The sequence below is a fragment of the Mauremys mutica genome, chromosome 2 (assembly GCF_020497125.1).
Source record: "Mauremys mutica isolate MM-2020 ecotype Southern chromosome 2, ASM2049712v1, whole genome shotgun sequence".
NCBI lineage: Eukaryota > Metazoa > Chordata > Testudines > Geoemydidae > Mauremys > Mauremys mutica.
This window is the reverse complement of record NC_059073.1, coordinates 212,368,841-212,388,224: the sequence shown is the minus strand read 5'-3', so window position 1 is coordinate 212,388,224 and position 19,384 is coordinate 212,368,841. Positions and strand designations below refer to the sequence as shown.

General features: G+C 41.8%; 1 protein-coding gene across 8 annotated transcripts in view; it reads right to left on the bottom strand.

Moving 5' to 3' along the window:
• Positions 1-19,384, bottom strand: part of ULK4 (unc-51 like kinase 4) — a 448,425-nt gene that overhangs the window by 327,268 nt on the left and 101,773 nt on the right. For all 8 annotated transcript variants that reach the window (XM_045007197.1, XM_045007203.1, XM_045007201.1 and 5 more), the window contains 2 exons: positions 16,730-16,891; positions 6,165-6,347 (listed from right to left, as the gene is read on the bottom strand). In XM_045007197.1, coding sequence (XP_044863132.1) covers positions 6,165-6,347; positions 16,730-16,891 — 345 coding nt within the window. The remainder of the gene's footprint in view (positions 1-6,164; positions 6,348-16,729; positions 16,892-19,384) is intronic.

Below are 19,384 nucleotides of genomic sequence, written 5' to 3'. Positions count from 1 at the left end.
TAGAGGGCGAACAATTTATGGGTTTACCCTGCATAAGCTTTATACAGGGTAAAAAAAATTTATTTAGGTTTAGACCCCATTGGGAGTTGGGCATCTGGGTGTTAAAGACAAGAACACTTCTGTTAGCCTCTTTCAGGTAAACCTGCAGCTTTGGGGCAAGTAAGTCAGACCCTGGGTCTTTGTTGGACCAGACGGGAGCATCTGGCTCAGCAAGACGGGGTGTTGGGTTCCCTAGCTGGCAGGGAAAGCAGGTGCAGAGGTAGTCTTGGCACATCAGGTGGCAGCTCCCAAGGGGGTTCTGTGATCCAACCCATCACAATGTCCATTCCATTTTAAGTGACTCCCAAGCAGTACCATAGAAGGTGGGTAGGAATTCATAGATGCGTCGATTGCAACACAGTTCTTCCAAAGCCAACGTCATCTCTGGCCTGCCGAGTGATGGTGTAATGAGTCATAAATGTGTGTACTGAAGACCACGTCATGGCCCTGCAGATGGACAGGGACATACGCCAGCCAAAGACGCCTGCGCCCTAGTCGAGTGAGCCTTCACTACTGGTGAAGGTACAGCCCGCACCAGCTCGTAACAAGTAAAGACGCAGGTGGTGATCCAAATCGAAATCCTGAGGGGACACCGGGAGATCCTTCTTCCTGTCAGCTATCGCGATAAAGAGTTGGGCCAGTCCGCGGAAAGGCTTGGTGCGCTCCAGGTAGAAAGCCAGCGCACACCTAACATCTAGAGTGTGCACCTGCCTCTTCTCATTGGTAGTATGAGGCTTTGGACAGAACACCAGGAGGAAGATATCTTGGTTGACGTGGAAGTGCGACACCACCTTTGGAAGGAAGGCTGGATGGGGCCACTGCTGGACCTTGTCCTTGTAGAATACTGTGTACACGGGCTCTGAAGTGAGTGCTTTAGTCTCAGAGATACGACTCGCCAAAGTAATAGCTACAAGGAATGCAACCTTTCATGACAAGTGGGAAAGGGAACAAGAAGCCATAGGCTCAAAGGGTAGACCTGTGAGCCTGGAGAGGACCAGGCTGAGGCCTCATTGGGGAACTGGGTCCTGGATCAGCAGAAAAAGTCTTTCAAGGCCTTTTGGGAACCTAATCAACATCTCACGTGAGAATACCGATCTACCCAGGAAGCAAGGATGGAAGGCCAATATGGCTGCCAGGTGCACCTTGATCAAAGAGAAGACAAGGCCCTGGTGCTTTAAGTGAAGCAGGTAACCAAAAATGGACTGCAGAGACTACTGGGTTGGGAAGATATTGCACTCCAACTCCCAGCAAGAGAAACGCTTTCCACTTTTGCCAGATAAGTTGCTCTGGTGGAGGGCTTTCTGCTCTCCAAGAGAATCTGCTCTACCTGACTAGAGCAGGCTTGTTCCTCTGGATTCAGCCACGCAGCATCCAAGCTGTGAGATGGAAAGAGGTGAGGTTCAGGTGCAGGAGCAGACTGTGATCCTGTGAGAGTAGGTCCGGGCGTCTGGGAAGTGGCCACGGGGCTGCTACGGCTGAACAAATGCTAGCGAGGCCATGCTGGGGTTATCATAATAACCCGTGCCTTGTCCGTCTTGATCTTTAGAAGGACTTTGCTGATGAGCAGAAATGGCAGGAAGGTGTACATCAGGTCGCCTGACCAAGGCAGGAGAAAGGCATCAGAAAGAGAGCCTCTGCCGAGGCTAGGGTGACCAGATGTCTAGTTTTTAAAGGGACAGTCCCATTTTTGGGGACTTTTTCTTATATAGGTGCCTATTACCCCCCAACCTCCACCCCGTCCCGTTTTTTCATAGTTGCTATCTAGTCACCCTAGCCGAGGCCTTGGAGAGAGCAGAACTGATTACATTTTCTGTTCTGTCTGGTGGTGAACAGGTCCATTCAGGAAGCTCCCTACTTCTGGAAGAACATTCTGACAACCTCACAGTGAAGGGACCACTTGTGGTGAGAGAAGAAGGATCTCCTGAGGTGATCCACCAGTGTGTTCTGTATGCTGGGGAGGTGTGAGGCTTCCAGGTGGATTGCATGATGAATTGAGAAGTCCCACAGACAGAGGGCTACCTGGCACAGAGCCAACGAACAAGCTCCCCCCCACCACCTGCTGACTTAGAACATGGAGTCTGTGTTGTCCGTCAACACCTGCACCACCTGACCGGACAGTTGGGGAAGGAAGACTCCGTAAACCAGACAGATGGCTCTGAGCTCCCTGACATATGTAGAGTGAGCTCCTCTCAAGATCATAACCCCTGAGTTTGCAGTATACCGAGATGTGCTCCCAACCGAGGTTGGACACATCTGAAATCAGGGAGACAGTGGGTCGCAGGCTCATGAATGGCGTACCTTCCAACACCAGAATCGGGTTGGACTACCACTGCAGTGACATAAGTACCTGTGGCGGGATCATGATAAGCTTATCTAGGTGATGTTTGGCCGGGAAGTAGACTGACGCAGCCAGATCTAGAGGGGGCGTAGTCTGAGTCTTGCATGTTGGACAACGTATGTGCATGCTGCCATGTGCCCCAATAGTCTGAGACAGACCTGAGTAGTGGTGAAGAAGGTGGGCAATGACATTGGCAAATCAGATCTGACATTGCCCTGAACCTGGCCTAGGACAGGAATGCTCTGGCTCAGGTAGGGTTGAGCACCAATCCGATGATCCTGGTCCAAAGAATAGAGTTTAAGTGGTTCACAGTATCTCAATGCTGCGCTGGACCTGGTCCCTGGAGTGGCCTTTGATGAGCCAGTCGTTGAGTTACAGGTAGGTCTGGATACCCCTACATCTAAGGTAGGCCGCCACTACCAACATGAACTTCATAAACACCCTTGGCACCATTGCTAGGCCGAAAGGGAGCACTATGAATTAGTAGTGCGCGGTCCCAACCACGAAACGTAGGAACCGTCAGTGTCAGTGAAATATCAATATGTGGAAGTAAGCATCTTTAGGTCGAGGGAAACATACCAGTCTCCTGGATCCAGGGAAGGAATGATGGAGACCAGGGAGACCATGCAGAACTTCAACTCCTTGAGATACTTCTTGAGGCTCCGCAGGTCGAGGATGGGGCGCAGACCACCCTTGGCCTTTGGGATCAAAAAAATAGTGGGTGTAAAACCCTTTCCCCCTCAAGAGCAGAGGGACTTCCTCCATGGCTCCCACTCACAGAAGGCCCTGCACCTCCTGAGTGAACAGATGCTCGTGAGAAGGGTCCCTGAAGAGGGATGTGGGGGATAGAAATAAACTGGTGTTGATTTCCGGTGGTCTGCAGAGGTGTGTCCCCAGAGCCCTGGTGCTGGGAGAGCCCGAGCCAGTCTCCCAGTCCATGACATCACTCCAGAGGGTTGACACACCTGTCCCTGGAGTCCCATCTCTGGATCGTTGTTACGGATCATCACGAGCATGTTGACAGTCTCCGAGACATCAGTCCTCTCATTTCTAGTCTACAGAGCAGCACTGCTCTCAAAGCATCAGGCGTTGATTGCCAGGGTACCATCCCCGATCCGCTGAATGCCGCCACTGGTCACCAGAGTTGCGGAACTGAGTACGGGTCCCTCAGAGATCTGTGGAGAGAGCCAACAGGAACAGGGTAGACAGGAGATCTTGGTACTATCCTGGTCCCCCAGGCAAGTCTCTCCCTCCTTGGGCTCCTGCCTGCAGGCCAAGGTCACCCACCGGGGACATCAGCATTCCCTTCTGCATCTCTTCTGGATCTGATGACATTCTCACAGATTACTCTAGAAGATTGACTTTCAGCCTCACATCCTTTGATTTGCGGATTCTTACAGCAAAGGAGAGACACCTGCTTCAGATGTGAGACTCTCTCAAGCAGAACAAGCGTCTGTTGTACCAGTATTGCAAGACAGAGAAGGCTTGAAGCCTGTGGGTTTTGAGTCTGCCATTCCAGGACTCTGTCTGGAAGGTCTGCAAGCAGCTTTCTGTTTGACAAGCACTACAACAGACAAGGGTACTAAAAATAAAAATATAAATAGTTCTGAGATATTTCAGAGAGTTTAGAGAAGCTTTTGAGACATCTAGCTAAAGCTAAAGCCTAATGGGTCGGACATCAGCTAAGTTCCATCTCACTGCCATGAGTGCTAAAAAGGAACTGATGGAGGGTGGCAACCATCCACTCTTTATGCCCTCATACAGGAGCACAACGATTCACATGGCACATAGGCACATTTAAGAAAATGGAGGTGGCTTTAAAAAGGGAGCAGCGTCAGGATGTTGGGAAAGATGGATAGGAGTCAGCGGTCAAGGAGAGTATAATTTTCACAAGAAACAAAATTAAGATTCTCAAGTAAATTCTTTTTTAAAACAGATGCAGTGTCAATTTACAATATATTTTGCAAAAGAATTATATGAAAACCTACATTCTGTATTCTATTTTCTTACTCATGTGGAATATTTATTGACTAGGAATGATGATGAATTTCTTTTGTTTTAAAGAGTGAGGAATGATTGAGTGATCAAAATAAGTAGCTTTTAATCATTTTCTAGAAGATAAATTATAGACATTTATCAGGACCTGTAACACTGTTAAAAATGTCTTAAGTTAATAAAATGATTATTTCAGCAAGACATTTTACGTACATTACAAATTGGCCTAAGGACCTATATGGATAGCATAATCCTAGTACAATTTTAGCTTCAATCACTACACATTTTCTCTTTTAAATGTCAAACGGTACTATGTCAAAGTAGCTGTCCTCATGCATTTCTCATTGTTTTTTCCTTAGGGTCATTATCAATTGATGGCCAGGCTAGAGCCTTCTGAATTTACTGAATTTTAGCTGAACCAGCAACTCAATTACAGATCAGTCCCATCTCTTGAGATTTGCAAAAAAATCCTGTCAAGTTCTGTACCTCATTATTTTACATTTTTTGTTTTAATTATATCCTCCATTGTGTAGATAGCAGATAGTAATTTTTTTTTACTTAAGTATCTAGTCCCGAGAGACACTATTGTGTCTGCTCAAATGGTCTTCTCTATTAAAGCGAATGACCAAAAATGCAGACAATGGGATGTGTGACTGCTAGAGATCTGAGGGCACTTCGAAAGCTATCATACACAAGGCCAGCTACAAGAAGTACCACATCTTAGTAAAGGAGTTCTGAACCCATCAGATGCAAAATGGTGACTGATAACTACATATAGACTATAAACTCCGCAGGGAAAGGTGCATGTCCTGAGTCTCACTATACAGAGCCATGCAAATCTATGGAGCTACATACAAATGTGTAACAGCAGCAAATTGATAAAATTACATCATTATGTAAAAATCAATCTATACAGAAAGAATGGGAAACTCCTGGTATACTTAAAAGAGCCAACAAGCAGATGTTTTGTAAGCAGAAGAAAAACAAGGAAATATTTGTAAAGATCTCTTAAGCAGATGCAGATGTTCCAGCCATGGTAAAAGTAATTACCATACCAAGAGAATGAAACTTGTTCCGTAAAGACCAGATAGACCATAGGGATGAAAGATTCCCTTATGAAAAACTTTGTTCAGTTTCAAGTTTTGTCTGTGCGCTTCAACTTCTCTTTTTTTTTTTTAATTTAAGTTGGTAACTCTACTGTGTTTTGGGATATAGTATCAATAAAAGGTCTATTCAAAATAAAGATGCAAAATAAAAATACTGAAGAACTGCAATACTTGTAGTTATGTATGAAAAGATAATTATAAACAGACTAATTACTTCAGAGTGTAAGATGAACACCTGCCAGGACCAGGAGAGAATTTGTTGCCACCACATCCTTCCTCCTCTCTCCTACTTCCCATGTTCCACATTGCACAACTGGCTAACCACTACATGGGGAAGGGAGTTCCTACTTCTCTGAAGCATCAGGTATTACACTCTGTTGAAAGCAGGACTTCAGACTTGATGGACCAGTGGCCTCATCCAGTACGGAAATCTCAATTCCTTTGTCAATTTTTTCAGCTTTTTGGGTAGTGTAGGAATGTGTTTCAATAACTTGAGCTGTTATTTATCTCCCCTACAAAACAAGGTGAATATTAAGGGAGAACAAAACAAAAAAAAAGGGTTGATGAGTTTTCATAGACTATGAAAGGTCATATGATGAGTCAGGAAAAGTTTTTGGTATACCAAAATGACATGTGCAAGGCAGAATCATAGAATCAAGAATAATAGTATAAAGTTTAAATCAAACCTTTTCTTGAATCAGTCTCTGAAGGTGAATCCCACATGACAACATAGAAGCAAACATGGTCAGCATGTACTGTTGAACTTTACATATTCCAGTTGCCAATGAGTTTATAACAGCCATTAACCCGACCTTTTCAATCACGCTCTGGAAAGCACTGGGTGAGTGACGAGTAATTCTGCATAAAGCCTATATAAATAAGATATTCCCATTAAGTAATGCTATTTTCATTTTAATAATAAAATAACTAATGCAATAAAGAAAATCAATGAACAGCAACAGCTTTTCCAATTGTATTTTTAGGAGCAGACAAAAGTAGTGAATTCATATGGTTTAAATTTTCCCCCACGCTTATATACACACACACACTGCAATTTGCTCTATAAATTAGAAAGAATAATTTTAATCAAGCATTTTGTTAGTGTAAATGTTATTCCTTGCTAAGGTACAATATCATAATACAAAATGGTTATTTTATTATAATTTGGGTGTCTGTGTTAGTTAAATTAATTTTGCTTAGCTCTTCCATACACAATAGTGAATATCCTGATTTAACTATATAGATTAACAAGGAAGTAATGTTTTTGTTGTTTTAATTAAGGAAAAAGGAAATCAAAGCTGAAGCAGATGATAAGCAATTAAGCCTATAAAGGAACAAGAAAAACAACTCCCATTTCTTTAGAGTACGGGTTCATATAAAATTTAAAACTAATATTTACAAATAAAAAAAATCACAAAATTCATCAAACACATGCCACACTTTCATATCAAATCTAACTTTTTTGACCATTGAAATAATCCAGGTGAGGAGGAAGAAGAGCAATGTTCTTATTTTCAATCTGCACAGGTAAGTCAAATAAGAAGTTTGCACATAGGTATCTGACCAAATTGAGAGAAATTAACAATAAAAGGAAATGTCACTTTATATAAATAAGTGATGTCAGTGAAGATAATAGCAAAAGAAAGATGAAGGAATTAATCAGTTTTGCATTATCCAATTGTATGAAACAGATATACAGCAGTGGTTTTCAACCTTTTTTTTCATTTGCAGACCCCTAAAAAAATTCAAATGGCGGTGTGAATCCCTTTGGAAATTTTAGACTGTCTGCAGATCCCCAGAGGTAATAACTTTTGCAGAATCCCTGCAAATCCCGAGGGGTTCACGTATCACACGTAGAAAGCCATTGATCTATAGTATTTGAAACAAAATAAAGGTTTTAAAATAATCTCAAAGTAAAAATTGAAGAAATGTACATTTTAAATGAAAGAAAAGAATCTCAAGGGATCATGCCATAATCACAATATTCAAATAAATTAAGTATTCTCCCCATACAGACACATATAATTGGGCCTGGTCTACACTACGCGTTTAAACCAGTTTTAGGAGCATTAAACCGATTTAACGCCATACCCGTCCACACTAAGAGGCCCTTTATATCGGTATAAAGGGCTCTTTAAACCGGTTTCTGTACTCCTCCCTAACGAGAGGAGTAGCGCTAATATCGGTATTACCATATCGGATTAGGATTAATGTGGCCGCAGATCGACGGTATTGGCCTCCGGGCGGTATCCCACAGTGCACCACTGACCGCTCTGGACAGCAATCTGAACTCGGATGCAGTGGCCAGGTAGACAGGAAAAGCCCCGCGAACTTTTGAATATTTCCTGTTTGCCCAGCGTTGAGCTCCAATCAGCACATGTGGTGATGCAGTTAAAAATCAAAATAAAGAAAGAGCTCCCGCATGGACCATGTGTACGTGATCGCTGTAAGGGCAGGCAAATCTGTTCTATCAGCGCTCCGTTACAGAAGACGAATTAAAAAACATTTTTAAAAAATCTCCAGACAAACGCCATAGCAGGGACTCAGCACACTGCTGCGTGACAAGCGTAACGGAAAGCCAAGGAATCAAATGGATGCTCATGGACTGGAGGACTCAAGCTATCCCACAGTTCCTGCAGTCTCTCTGAAAACCATTTGCATTCTTGGCTGAGCTCCAAATGCTTCTAGGGACAATCACAGTGTCCGCGGTGGGTCAGGGCATAGCTCAGCAATTTACGCAACCCCTCACCCACCCCCAGAAGTGAAAAGGGAAAACAATCCTCTCTTGACTCTTTTACATGTCACCCTATCTTTACTGAATGCTGCAGATAGACACGATGCTGCAGCACTCAACACCAATATCCTTGCTCACCCCCTGCCATGGGTGGCTGATGGTGCAATAAGACTGATATCCATTGTCATCATCAGCCTATTGGCACATGGGGCAGTGCAAAAGGACTGGTAACCACGCTGACTAGCATCAGTTAGGTCGATCAAGGGTGCCTGCCCCTAATTTTTCCTGGTAGATGGTGCAATATGGCTGATAACCGTCCTCATCATAGCAACAGGGGGCTGAGCTCCATCAGCCCCCACCCTTCATGTGTAAAGAAAAGATTCAATTGCCCCTGGACTAGCAGAGGGATGCTGGGCTCCTCTCCTCCACCCTCCTTAATGTCCTGTCTGGACTATCATAGCAGCTGGAGGCTGCCTTCCACTCATTTCTCACTAACAAGTCACTGTGTCTTATTCCTGCATTCTTTATTACTTCATCACACATGTGGGGGGACAATGCTATGGTAGCCCAGGAAGGCTGGGGGAAGAACGGAATGAACAGGTGGGGTTGTTGCAGGAGCACCCCATGTGAATAGCATACAGCTCATAATTTCTGCAGGATCTGACACAGAGCAGCTGTGCTCTCTGGTTCTATGATACAGTGGTTCTCTAGTACACTTGCCCATATTCTAGGCAGGACTGATTCTATTTTTAGATACCAAAAAGGAGGGATTGACTCAGGGAGTCATTTCCAATTTTGGCTTTTGCGCCCCTGGCTGATCTCAGCCAGGGGCACTTATGTCAGCAGCAAATGGTGCAGTGCAAAAGGACTGGTAGACACGATCATCTTATTACCAATTTATGGTATGGTAGATGGTGCAATATGGCTGGTAACCATCTCTGCTGTCGTGCAAAAGCAAAAGCATGCTGCTGTGTAGCGCTGCTGAATCGCCTCTGTGAGCGGCATCTAGTACACATACGGTGACAGTCACAAAAGGCAAAACAGGCTCCATGATTGCCATGCTATGGCATCTGCCAGGGCAATCCAGGGAAAAAAGGCACGAAATGCTTGTCTGCCGTTGCTTTCCCAGCGGAAGGAGTGACTGATGACATTTACCCAGAACCACCCGCAACAATGATTTTTGCCCCATCAGGCACTGGGATCTCAACCCGGAAATTCCAAGGGGCGGGGGGAGGCTGCAGGAACTATGGGATAGCTACGGAATAGCTACCCACAGTGCAATGCTCCAGAAATCGACGCTAGCCTCGGACCGTGGACGCACACCACCGATTTAATGTGTTTAGTGTGGCCGCGCACACTCGATTTTATACAATCTGTTTTGCTAAACCGATTTATGTAAATTCGGAATAATCCCGTAGTGTAGACGTACCCTTGGTTTCATTAGTATTGATAAGATTCTTGGAGCAGCTGGTAGGACAAAAAAAAATAATCAAACTTTCTCTTGATACAAAATCCCTACCCAATTAAACTGGAGAAACTTTCTACATCTCCCACATTCCACAAGAGTACCATAACCACTCAGCTAAACCTTATAAATGGAGGTCCTCCCCTTCCCTATGTCCTAAGAGCTTTGTGAATCTATTCCTCCTTTGCTTTTGTCAAAATGTCAAAAAACGAATTGAAAGATTTTGAGTCGGGTTGAAATGAAATGTTTCATTTTGCCAATGCTGAAAAAGTTTGATTTTTCAGTTGAGCAAGAAATATTTGGCAGACCTAACATGAATTTGCAAATAGTTTCATATCAACTGAAGCTGCATTTTTTCGGTGAATGGTCTTGACCCAAGATTTGTGAATCTGACCCATGTCCTTCCTAGCTGTGAAAGAGGGCTTGTCTACATGAACATTCAGCAAGCTGCTGGGGGGTATAAATCTACAATCACACTAGCCTGCTGCGCATCAACTGTGTGGTCTCTGCTGACATGCACTAACAGTTCCTTGATACTCTTTGATCTACCCCAATTTGAAACCAGAGTAGATCAAAGTGCACTAAGGAGGGTCCACACAGACAGTTAATATGTGGCAGGCTAGCATGGAGTAGATTTACATCCCAGTTTGTTGCAAACTAAAATGTTCACGCAGGCAATCCCAGAGAATCATGAACTGGTTCCACTCCTGACTGATGTATCCAAAACATAATACAGAGAAGAAATTTCCCTTCCTCCTTCTAGGACACAAGAGTCCAACCAACACTGAAGAAACTGAGACTTAGATGCTTTGATTCTAGCCAACTTCCAGCCAATATCAAACCCAACTTTCCTAAGCAAGCTCACAGAGAAGCTAGCCGAAGGCCAAGTACAAACTCATCTAATTGAAGCTAACATTCTAGACCTGGCACAACTTGGATTCTGGCCAGGACATGGAACTGAAACTGCTTTAGTAGCATCAATGGATGATCTCCTCCTGTCATTGGATAAAAGGCAGATGATGATTCTCATCCTCCTTGTCCTCTCTGCAGCATTTAACAGTTTTGTCCATGAGATGTTGTCTCCTGAGAGATGTGGGGGGAGTCCAGGGTAATGCACTAAAATGGTTTGATTTCACCCTGGAGGAATAGTTATTGGAAATGGCATCTCCACCATGAGACTCTTCACTTGTGGTGTCCCACAAGGATCAATTCTTTCTCCAGTCCTTTTCAACACCAATTTGCAGCTACCAAGGGAACAGGTCAGACAACATGGACTCAAGCACTAGTAATATGCAGATGACTCACAACTGTACCTATTCTTCACCACAAGCAACCACAGCACTACCACCGAGATGGCACTGTTCTTGGATGAGATCAGCTCCTGGATGAACAGCTGACTGAAGCTGAACTGAACAAGAGAGGGGTGATGCTGGCCGCACAGGAAAGTATTTTGAAGAGTTTGCAGCCATAGTGTAGTCTCCTTTAATCAAAGGTACACCTTCACAATATTTCATTTGTCATTTAAGAATACTCTTGGGTTCCTCACTGACACTAAACTCTCACACAGAAAACAATGCTCATGGATGCTGCTATCATTTCTTGTTGACTAGGCGACTGCATCCCACCTTCGTGGACAATGACCTGTGTCTTCAGTTATTCATGCCTGCCTCCCTTCGTGGCTGTACTACAGCCATATGATATACCTGAGAATGAAGTCTTCAGCACCTAGGAAACACCAACTAATACAGACTGTTGTAATATATCTCCTCAGCAACACATAATACTGCAAACACATCAGACCTATCCTCCACTCTCTACAATGGCTTTCCTTAGAATTTCTAATCAAGTTCAAGGTCTTGGCCCTTATCTTCAAAGCACTACAAGGTCTGGTCCTAGAATATCAAAAAGACCATCTCTAGAGTTCTGGGATGAAGACTGATTGACAGCTGCACTCCTTTTGCAGAATGCAACTCTTTACAAATAAAGGTAAAAAAACTCATCTGTTTGTGAGACAGAATTCTCTTTGGCACGGGTCTGCAACTGTGGAATGAACTCCTCCAGGAACTAAGGACTGTCACAAATCTCACCACCTTCCACTCCAAGTGCAAGGCAGATTTCTCTGACCTTAACTTCTTTAACATAAATACACAGCAAAGTGAATATTTAAAATAAAAAAAAACACAACACAACTAAAACAAAACTCTCCATTCTACACACTTTTCTCCCTGGAGAGAGAATCAGAGAACAAACAACAGGTGACAGATGTGTAGTACCATTGCTTAACCCGCTACGAGGTAATAGGTAATAATATCAAGGTAATAGGTAATAATTGGAGATACACCAATCTCCTAGAACTGGAAGGGACCTCGAAAGGTCATCGAGTCCAGCCCCCTGCCTTCACTAGAAGGACCAATTTTTGCCCCAGATCCCTAAGTGGCCTCCTCAAGGATTGAACTCACAACCCTGGGTTTAGCAGGCCAATGCTCAAACCACTGAGGTGATGAGTGGCTTACAAAAACTTATACAGAACAGAACTAACAAGACCAGTAAGCTAAATTTTTTCACTCATTCTTTTGTTTTTCTTGCTGCTGTGTGGCCAAAAAGGCTAGAAGACTCTGACTTGTCATGAACAGTTCATTATTTAGGGTGCCCTTGTGACAGATATGGCAAGCTCCTGCAATATATTTTGGAGATCTTACTTAAGTTTATAGATCATTGAGGGTCAGGGATTATATACAATTCCATGGGGGAGAAGGACCACAGCCCTTCAGGAACTAAGAACTGTGGGAAGTGATTAGGCAAATTCACTCAGGCTTGCATATACTGGTTCAAACTGGATTCTCCAGTGACCAACAGACAAAGAAAGGACTTTTGATAAGTAGTCTGAGTTTAAACTGACTCAGAGCCTGCTTTCTGATCCAGCAAATGGACAGGACCTTTTGTCCAAGTGGAGCCCCAGTCCTTCCTGGGAAGGATTGAAAGAATTGACACTGACCAGAGTCCCTTCTGGAGTTAGTCGCATGCGTGTGAGGGAGAGTGATCTCTGGTAATCTTATTAGCACACTTGCAGCTTCTTTTTTTTGTTTGTTTTTAATATGTTTTCTCTGTAACAACACGTGTGCTTGCTTAGAAAGGTCTGTGTGGTAACATATCTGTGGGAAATTATGCTGTTTCTAGCCTCAGAAGAGAAACAAATCAGGCTCACTTAGGCAGTGTGAGTTGCTAGGGAATTCACAGTTTAGACTGGGAACTATGCAGCCTCGTCAGGAGGGAGAGAGATGAGGGTCTCCACCCAAGAGAGGTGACAGCTGAGGAGTAAGGAGCCTAGAGTGGGTGCCCTTGTTGGACCACGGAGGAAGAATACAGGTGCAGTTGCCCTGAATTGTAATAGTACTACTTCAGGAACTTCTTGTGTAACTCATTACAAATGTGGCAGAAACATTCTACCTCCACCTCAGGCCTAACCCATCACTTTTGAGGTTAATATTCCTTTGCTCATGGATTTTAGAAGTGCTAAAACCAGGTTTATAATAGAACCTTTAACAAGAGAATGGCTATTTACATGTCCTAATAATCTAATAAAGCACTCAAACATATTTCAAAGGAATACAAAAGCTTTCACAATTTTGGACCTGGACTCGACAAAACCAGTGGCAACTTCTGGCATAGAAAATATATACATTAATCCTCCAAAGACAATATTGAGCCCGTAAAGTATAAGTGTCAAATCCCATCCTAAACTGCAGCAACCACATATTCCAAAAGTTCATAGCACTTCAGCAGGCTTTTTTTTTTTTTTTTTGGTCATGTTGGCAAGTTCCCCATATATATGCAAAAGAGGCACATGTCAAGTATGCCTTCAACGTGGATTTTTTTTTTTAAAAGGGCAATATTTCTTGTGCCATGTTGGTTTATTTTTAATTCTCTCTCATGTCTTTATTAACATGCTGCTACATTTCTCTAATTGAACACCAACCATATTAGTAACACTAGTATCTGGAAACAGCTGGGACTCCAACAAGACCCTCAAATTCTAAACCATAGCAACTAAAAGTAGTTTAACATCGAATATAGTGGCTGCTAATGTAGTTTTTGTCCATTCCTCCAGTTCTTCCCACCCAACAAGGGTGAAAAATCTTGGGTAATACCTTAAAAAATATTGCCAACATACTATGGAATTTATAAAGTTTTAAAAAATGATTGTAGTTTATATTTTAAAGGCTGTTACATAGCTAATCCAAGGGCATTTATACACCTCCAAAATGATCATCTATAATGAAGGCTTAGGACCCAGAACAGGCACCACGACAGCTAGGTACAATTCCCAATTCTGTCACAGACTTCCTGGGTTATGTTGGCAACTCACAATCTTGTTGTTCCTCAGTTCCCAATCTTCTTTTGTATGCTGCATCCCTTCCTCTCACCCTTTCTATATTTTGTCATATTTAACTTGTAAACTCTTCAGGGCCGGGACTGTCTCTTAATATGCGTTTGTATAGCATCTAGAACAATGGGACACTGATTTTTGGTTGGGTCATCTACTCTCTTCTATAATACTAACAATAAACAATAATAATCCTCTAACCCCCTTCCCAAAACAATTAAAAGCAGTATTGTAGCACTGCAGGAATTTTAAAGATTCCTTGGAAGACAGAACCTTTTGAATACTAGCCACAGACAGTGCAGTAAAGCATGAGTCCAAGAGGCAATTATGAACTCATGAGGCATTTGTACAATATTAGCTTTCAACATTAGAATGTTCTCAGCATCAATTATAAGTCCTCTCACTGAAACAAGTAGAACACGAACAAGAGTAGAGAGAAATTTATTGGTCACAGTGGTAGGCTTGGTCTACACGGGGCGGGGAGGGGAAATCGACCTAAGATACACAACTTCAGCTACGAGAATAGTGTAGCTGAAGTTGACGTATCTTAGTTCGACTTACCTCGCGTCCTTACAGCACGGGGTCGATTGCCGTGGCTCCCCTGTCGACTTTGCTTCCGCCTCTCGCCGAGCTGGAATTCAGCAGTCGACGGGAGAGCGATCGGGGATCAATTTATCACATTTACACTACACACGATAAATCAATCCCCGATAGATAGATCGCTACCCGCCGATCCAGCGGGTAGCGTAGACATACCCATAGAGAGGAATAACATTATGTTAGCAAAGCAATGCAAGTCAGTTTTGAGGCTTTTCCAAGGTCAGAACAAAACTTCCAAACATTATAAGATTCACAAGTTAGCAATATATTTGTCACAAGGCTCCTCTTGCTTAAAAGTCAACTGAAGTCAATTTCCATCTGTAAGCAAATTAAGGTTTGTTGCCTTTGCATATGTCAAGGCTGAATTCCCACTCTGTCACTCCGAGTGCAGAAGGTAGAGGCCTGCAAGGATTCTAAAAATTTATACTGGCCACTCCAGGCTTGTATTAAACTCCCAAAGTTGCAGCTTTTCTCTGACCTTGGCTTGGTAAACGCTGCCACCACCCAAATGCAAAAAAAACAAACAAAAACAAAAAAAAAACAAAAACAAAAACAAAAAAAAAACAAAAAAAAAACACCCTTTGAACCCAGGAAGGAGCACTTGGGAATTCCTCCCTGTGGGGTACCCTCAAGCCCTTACACACCCCGAGGAAGAGCGGAGAAAGAAAACAAAGGAAGTTAGCTGTGGCTATCAACTAATCAAACAACATGCACAAACCTCTTAGGACACCAAAAATCCAATCCTGTTCTTAAAATAGGTAAATTTTATTAAAAACAAAAAGGGAAAAAAATACATCTGGAACTTGGGCTTTTCACTATATCTTAAAAGAAACAATTACAAAAATTAAGCACCCAAAATAACTTTCTTGGAGGTTCAGCTTAAAGGTTACAAGCAAACAAAAGCATTTGGGGTTAGCACAGAGGAGATCCACAAGCCAAAATAAGAAATAAACCTGATTGTGTCTAGCTAAACATTCTGATCTACTTACACATTTGGAGTTCAGATAAGTAGTTTTAGGCATGACCTGATGCTTTATAATCATACCTGGCTTAAGCTGCTTACAGCATTGCTACTCTGTCCCTCCAGCCCAGAGAGAACAGACAAAGGGAAAGTTTCTTTCCCAAATTTTAAAAGTTCTACTTTCCCATTGGCTCTTTTGGTCAGGGGCCCACTTCCTTTTCTTTACCTGGGGGACCTTTAACCCTTTACAGGTAAAGCAAGCAGAGAACAGCTACCAAGAGGGATTTTACATCTAACTGGCTGGTTGGGTGTCCATAAAAGGGAGCTACCCCCTGCTTCATTTATCACAGCATATAAGAAAAGAAATTTCTGTGTTGCAAGACCCATAAAGTAGCCATCATTACACAAGTAAAAGCACTGGGTTTGCCTACAGAACTAATACTAAAGGTATGTTTACACTGCAACTGAAGGTATGATTCTAACACCCATACACACACCCATGCTAGTTTCAATCTAGCTAGCAAGGGTAACAATACACCTCTACCCTGCTATAATGTGACCCGATATAACACAAATTTGAATATAACGCGGTAAAGCAGTGCTCCGGGGGGGGGCGGGGCTGCACACGCCGGCGGATCAAAGCAAGTTTGATATAACGCGGTTTCTCCTATCACGCGATAAGATTTTTTGGCTCCCAAGGACAGCATTATATCGGGGTAGAGGTATAGTGGTAAAGACTCGGTGGCACAGGCTAGCAACCAGAGTACTCAGTACGTGGTTGCTAGCCCACGTTGCCACATATTCACTACTGTTGTAACCTGTGCCAGCAAGATTAAGCCTAGCACTGGTATGTCCACCTGTGCTACAATCACACTTTCACTTGCAGTGTAGACATACCTTAAGAATGCAATGTTCCTACAAAATTAACAGATTACTGAATGTTTATCATACAGTTTTAAAAATGTATGTAGAAATACAAAATGTTAACATGTCACATATCAAAATAATATTCAAAAGACATTTCAATATATGTATAGAATGCGCTCCAAAAGCTTTTCAAATTAACAATACCAGAATATTTAGATGTTTTGAGAAGAAGCTCCTTACCGAAATAGCTGTTATCCTCAGAGAATCTACAGTGGAATGTCTGAAAAGGTACCATAAAACAGGTCCAATTTCTCCTGTAATAAATCCCTGTGCATGAAAAGAATCAGGGGTGCAAACATTTTCAACAATCTTCGCCGCCATATGATTCACAACACGTTCTTCCTAGAGGGGAAAAAAGGCATTTTATATTAGTTACTATTGTCTATCTCTGACTTTACTTTTCTGAACTATTTAAATAAAAGGCAAAAATAGCAAAATAATTTGTGTTGTCTGAATGCTGCTTCTTACTCTTGTTACACAGATATCAGGAAAAATATGGAAAATCCTTAGGGAAGAAGTCATTTCACAGGAAAATTCAACTACTTTGAAATATAAAGTTTATGTCCCTCTCCCCCTTTGTCTTGTACTGTAAATAAATCCAAGGAGATAAAATAGAAATAATATTTAAAAGTGAGTCTTCCATCTCCAAGTGATCACTCTGAATCCAGCATAGGTCAGCAGTGAATGAAAGTTGTCACTGTGTCTTATTGTGTCATGAGCATTCAGCAATCAGCTCTACATGAACAGGTGTTCATATCACAAAATTTGCCAATAAGAATACCAGTTATTATGGTGATGTTAACAAAAGGGTCAAGGACTTGATAGGCATGGAAATTAAGGTATATTATCATGGACCTTATCGTGCAACAATTTGTGTTCTGGATAACTCCTATTGACTCTATTGAAAGGTTTTCTTGAATACAGACTGCATAATCAGATGCTATATTTTATAAACAGATCATTTACCAAACAGAAATTGAAGACAGAACATGTGATATTTTTCCTCATTGTCCACAACATCGTTTTCCTTCCAGCTCTAACTGTGAATAAGCAAAGTCTTTCAACACTGACTACATGCAACTGATGAATTGGTCAAGTTAATTTAAATACAAGAAAGAAAGACAATAGATGTACTCCAGAGATTTAGTATGTTTAGTCTATAGCACACTCAGTCTTCACAAATAATGCATCATAATGGCATTATTTATTTCTCTTATATTATTCTCCACTTTATCCTACCATCTTGTTCCCTTTGGATTTCTGACATTTATATCTCCACTGTCATAACCACCACCAACTGAGCAACAATAATGAAACTTTTCATGTCATTAAAAATATATTCCTAACTATCTCCTCCCTCTACTGATCATTGATGTTTAATTTTTAAACATATAAGACTAAATAGATGTATGTGGGAATTTAGTATAATTCTTATTAAAGGAAACTTTCATCTTAAGTATCATATTAATCCGTTACCACTGTCTAAACTTCAGTTCTACTTAAACAAGAACAATTGACTCCTGGGGCCTGATTCTCATCTCACACCGGTTTTACACTGATATAACACTACTGATTCAATAGATTTACTTCTCATTTACACAGCTGTAAATCAAAGGAGAATTAGCCCCCAATCTTAACAAGTTTTGTTAGTGTACCATCCTGTACAGTAGACAACCATTTAAAAACTCAAACAAGTGCAGTTTTATCAAAATTAAGATACTTGACCCTTATTTCTCAGATGTTTTTGTTTGCAAATAACTTAATATACATTTTCAATCTTTTCCTTTAAATTTCAGTTTAAATGATTTTCTGAACTGCACAAGTGAAAAAAATACATGCATTTACAATACTCACTGTACATATTCAAAAGATTAATAGCAGTAATAATTCTCTCTTACATACCAATGATTATTAGGCACACAAACTGGGGCTCCTGTGTCACTTGAAATAAGTAACACCACATTTAATAAATGCATTACAATACCATAAATAAGCCATAACCAAAGCATTATGCAGCAGAGAATGGTTATTATGAATGCTAACAGATCTTCGGCAATATCCAGATGCAGTTTTAGCTATTCTTAGCAAAATTTTGTCCCTCAAAAGTGTGCCAGCCAGTGCGGAGATGAGTCATGCCCTGTACCAGATAACCACAGTCATTCTTATATCTTGGCTGGGAAATGGTCATGTATTGTCACAGTGCTCTATCAACTCAATGAGGCTTTCAGATTAATTCAATTTGCTGCCACCTGAGATTGGCTCCCTTAGCCCCCCTGGGACCTGTTCTCAAACACCGTATAAGCAACAAGCCTTGTACCATTTTCTGCTTTATTAACTCTTGGGAAAGGGAGCCTGAGCTAAACTAATATTTGGCCTCAACTGAAGGATTCATCTTGTCATGTTATCAGGACATAAGCTATGTTAGTTGACAGAAATGGATCCTCAAGATATGATTAAAGAGCTTTTCGTACACCAGATAGCCTGCCAATATCATGAACCATAAACAGCATGAATATAGCAATATTAAAAAAGCAACACTATCAGATTTTCTCAGATTCCAAGTAGTTTTACAAAAGAGCACTAAAAGATACAGGGCCTGATTTTTAGAGGCACTAAGCACTTCTGGTTCCCACTGACTTCAAATACAGTTGTGGGTGTTGAGTACTTCTGAAAATCAGGCACACATAAATGAGAAAGCAAGTACGAATAAGGTGAATATATCTGAAAAGACAAAGGTAAGCCTCCCTTTCATTCGAAATTTAAAAGTATAAAGAGGTCAACATTTCCATTTGGATAAATAACTGATTTTACTCTATCTTGCTATTTATTTTGGTT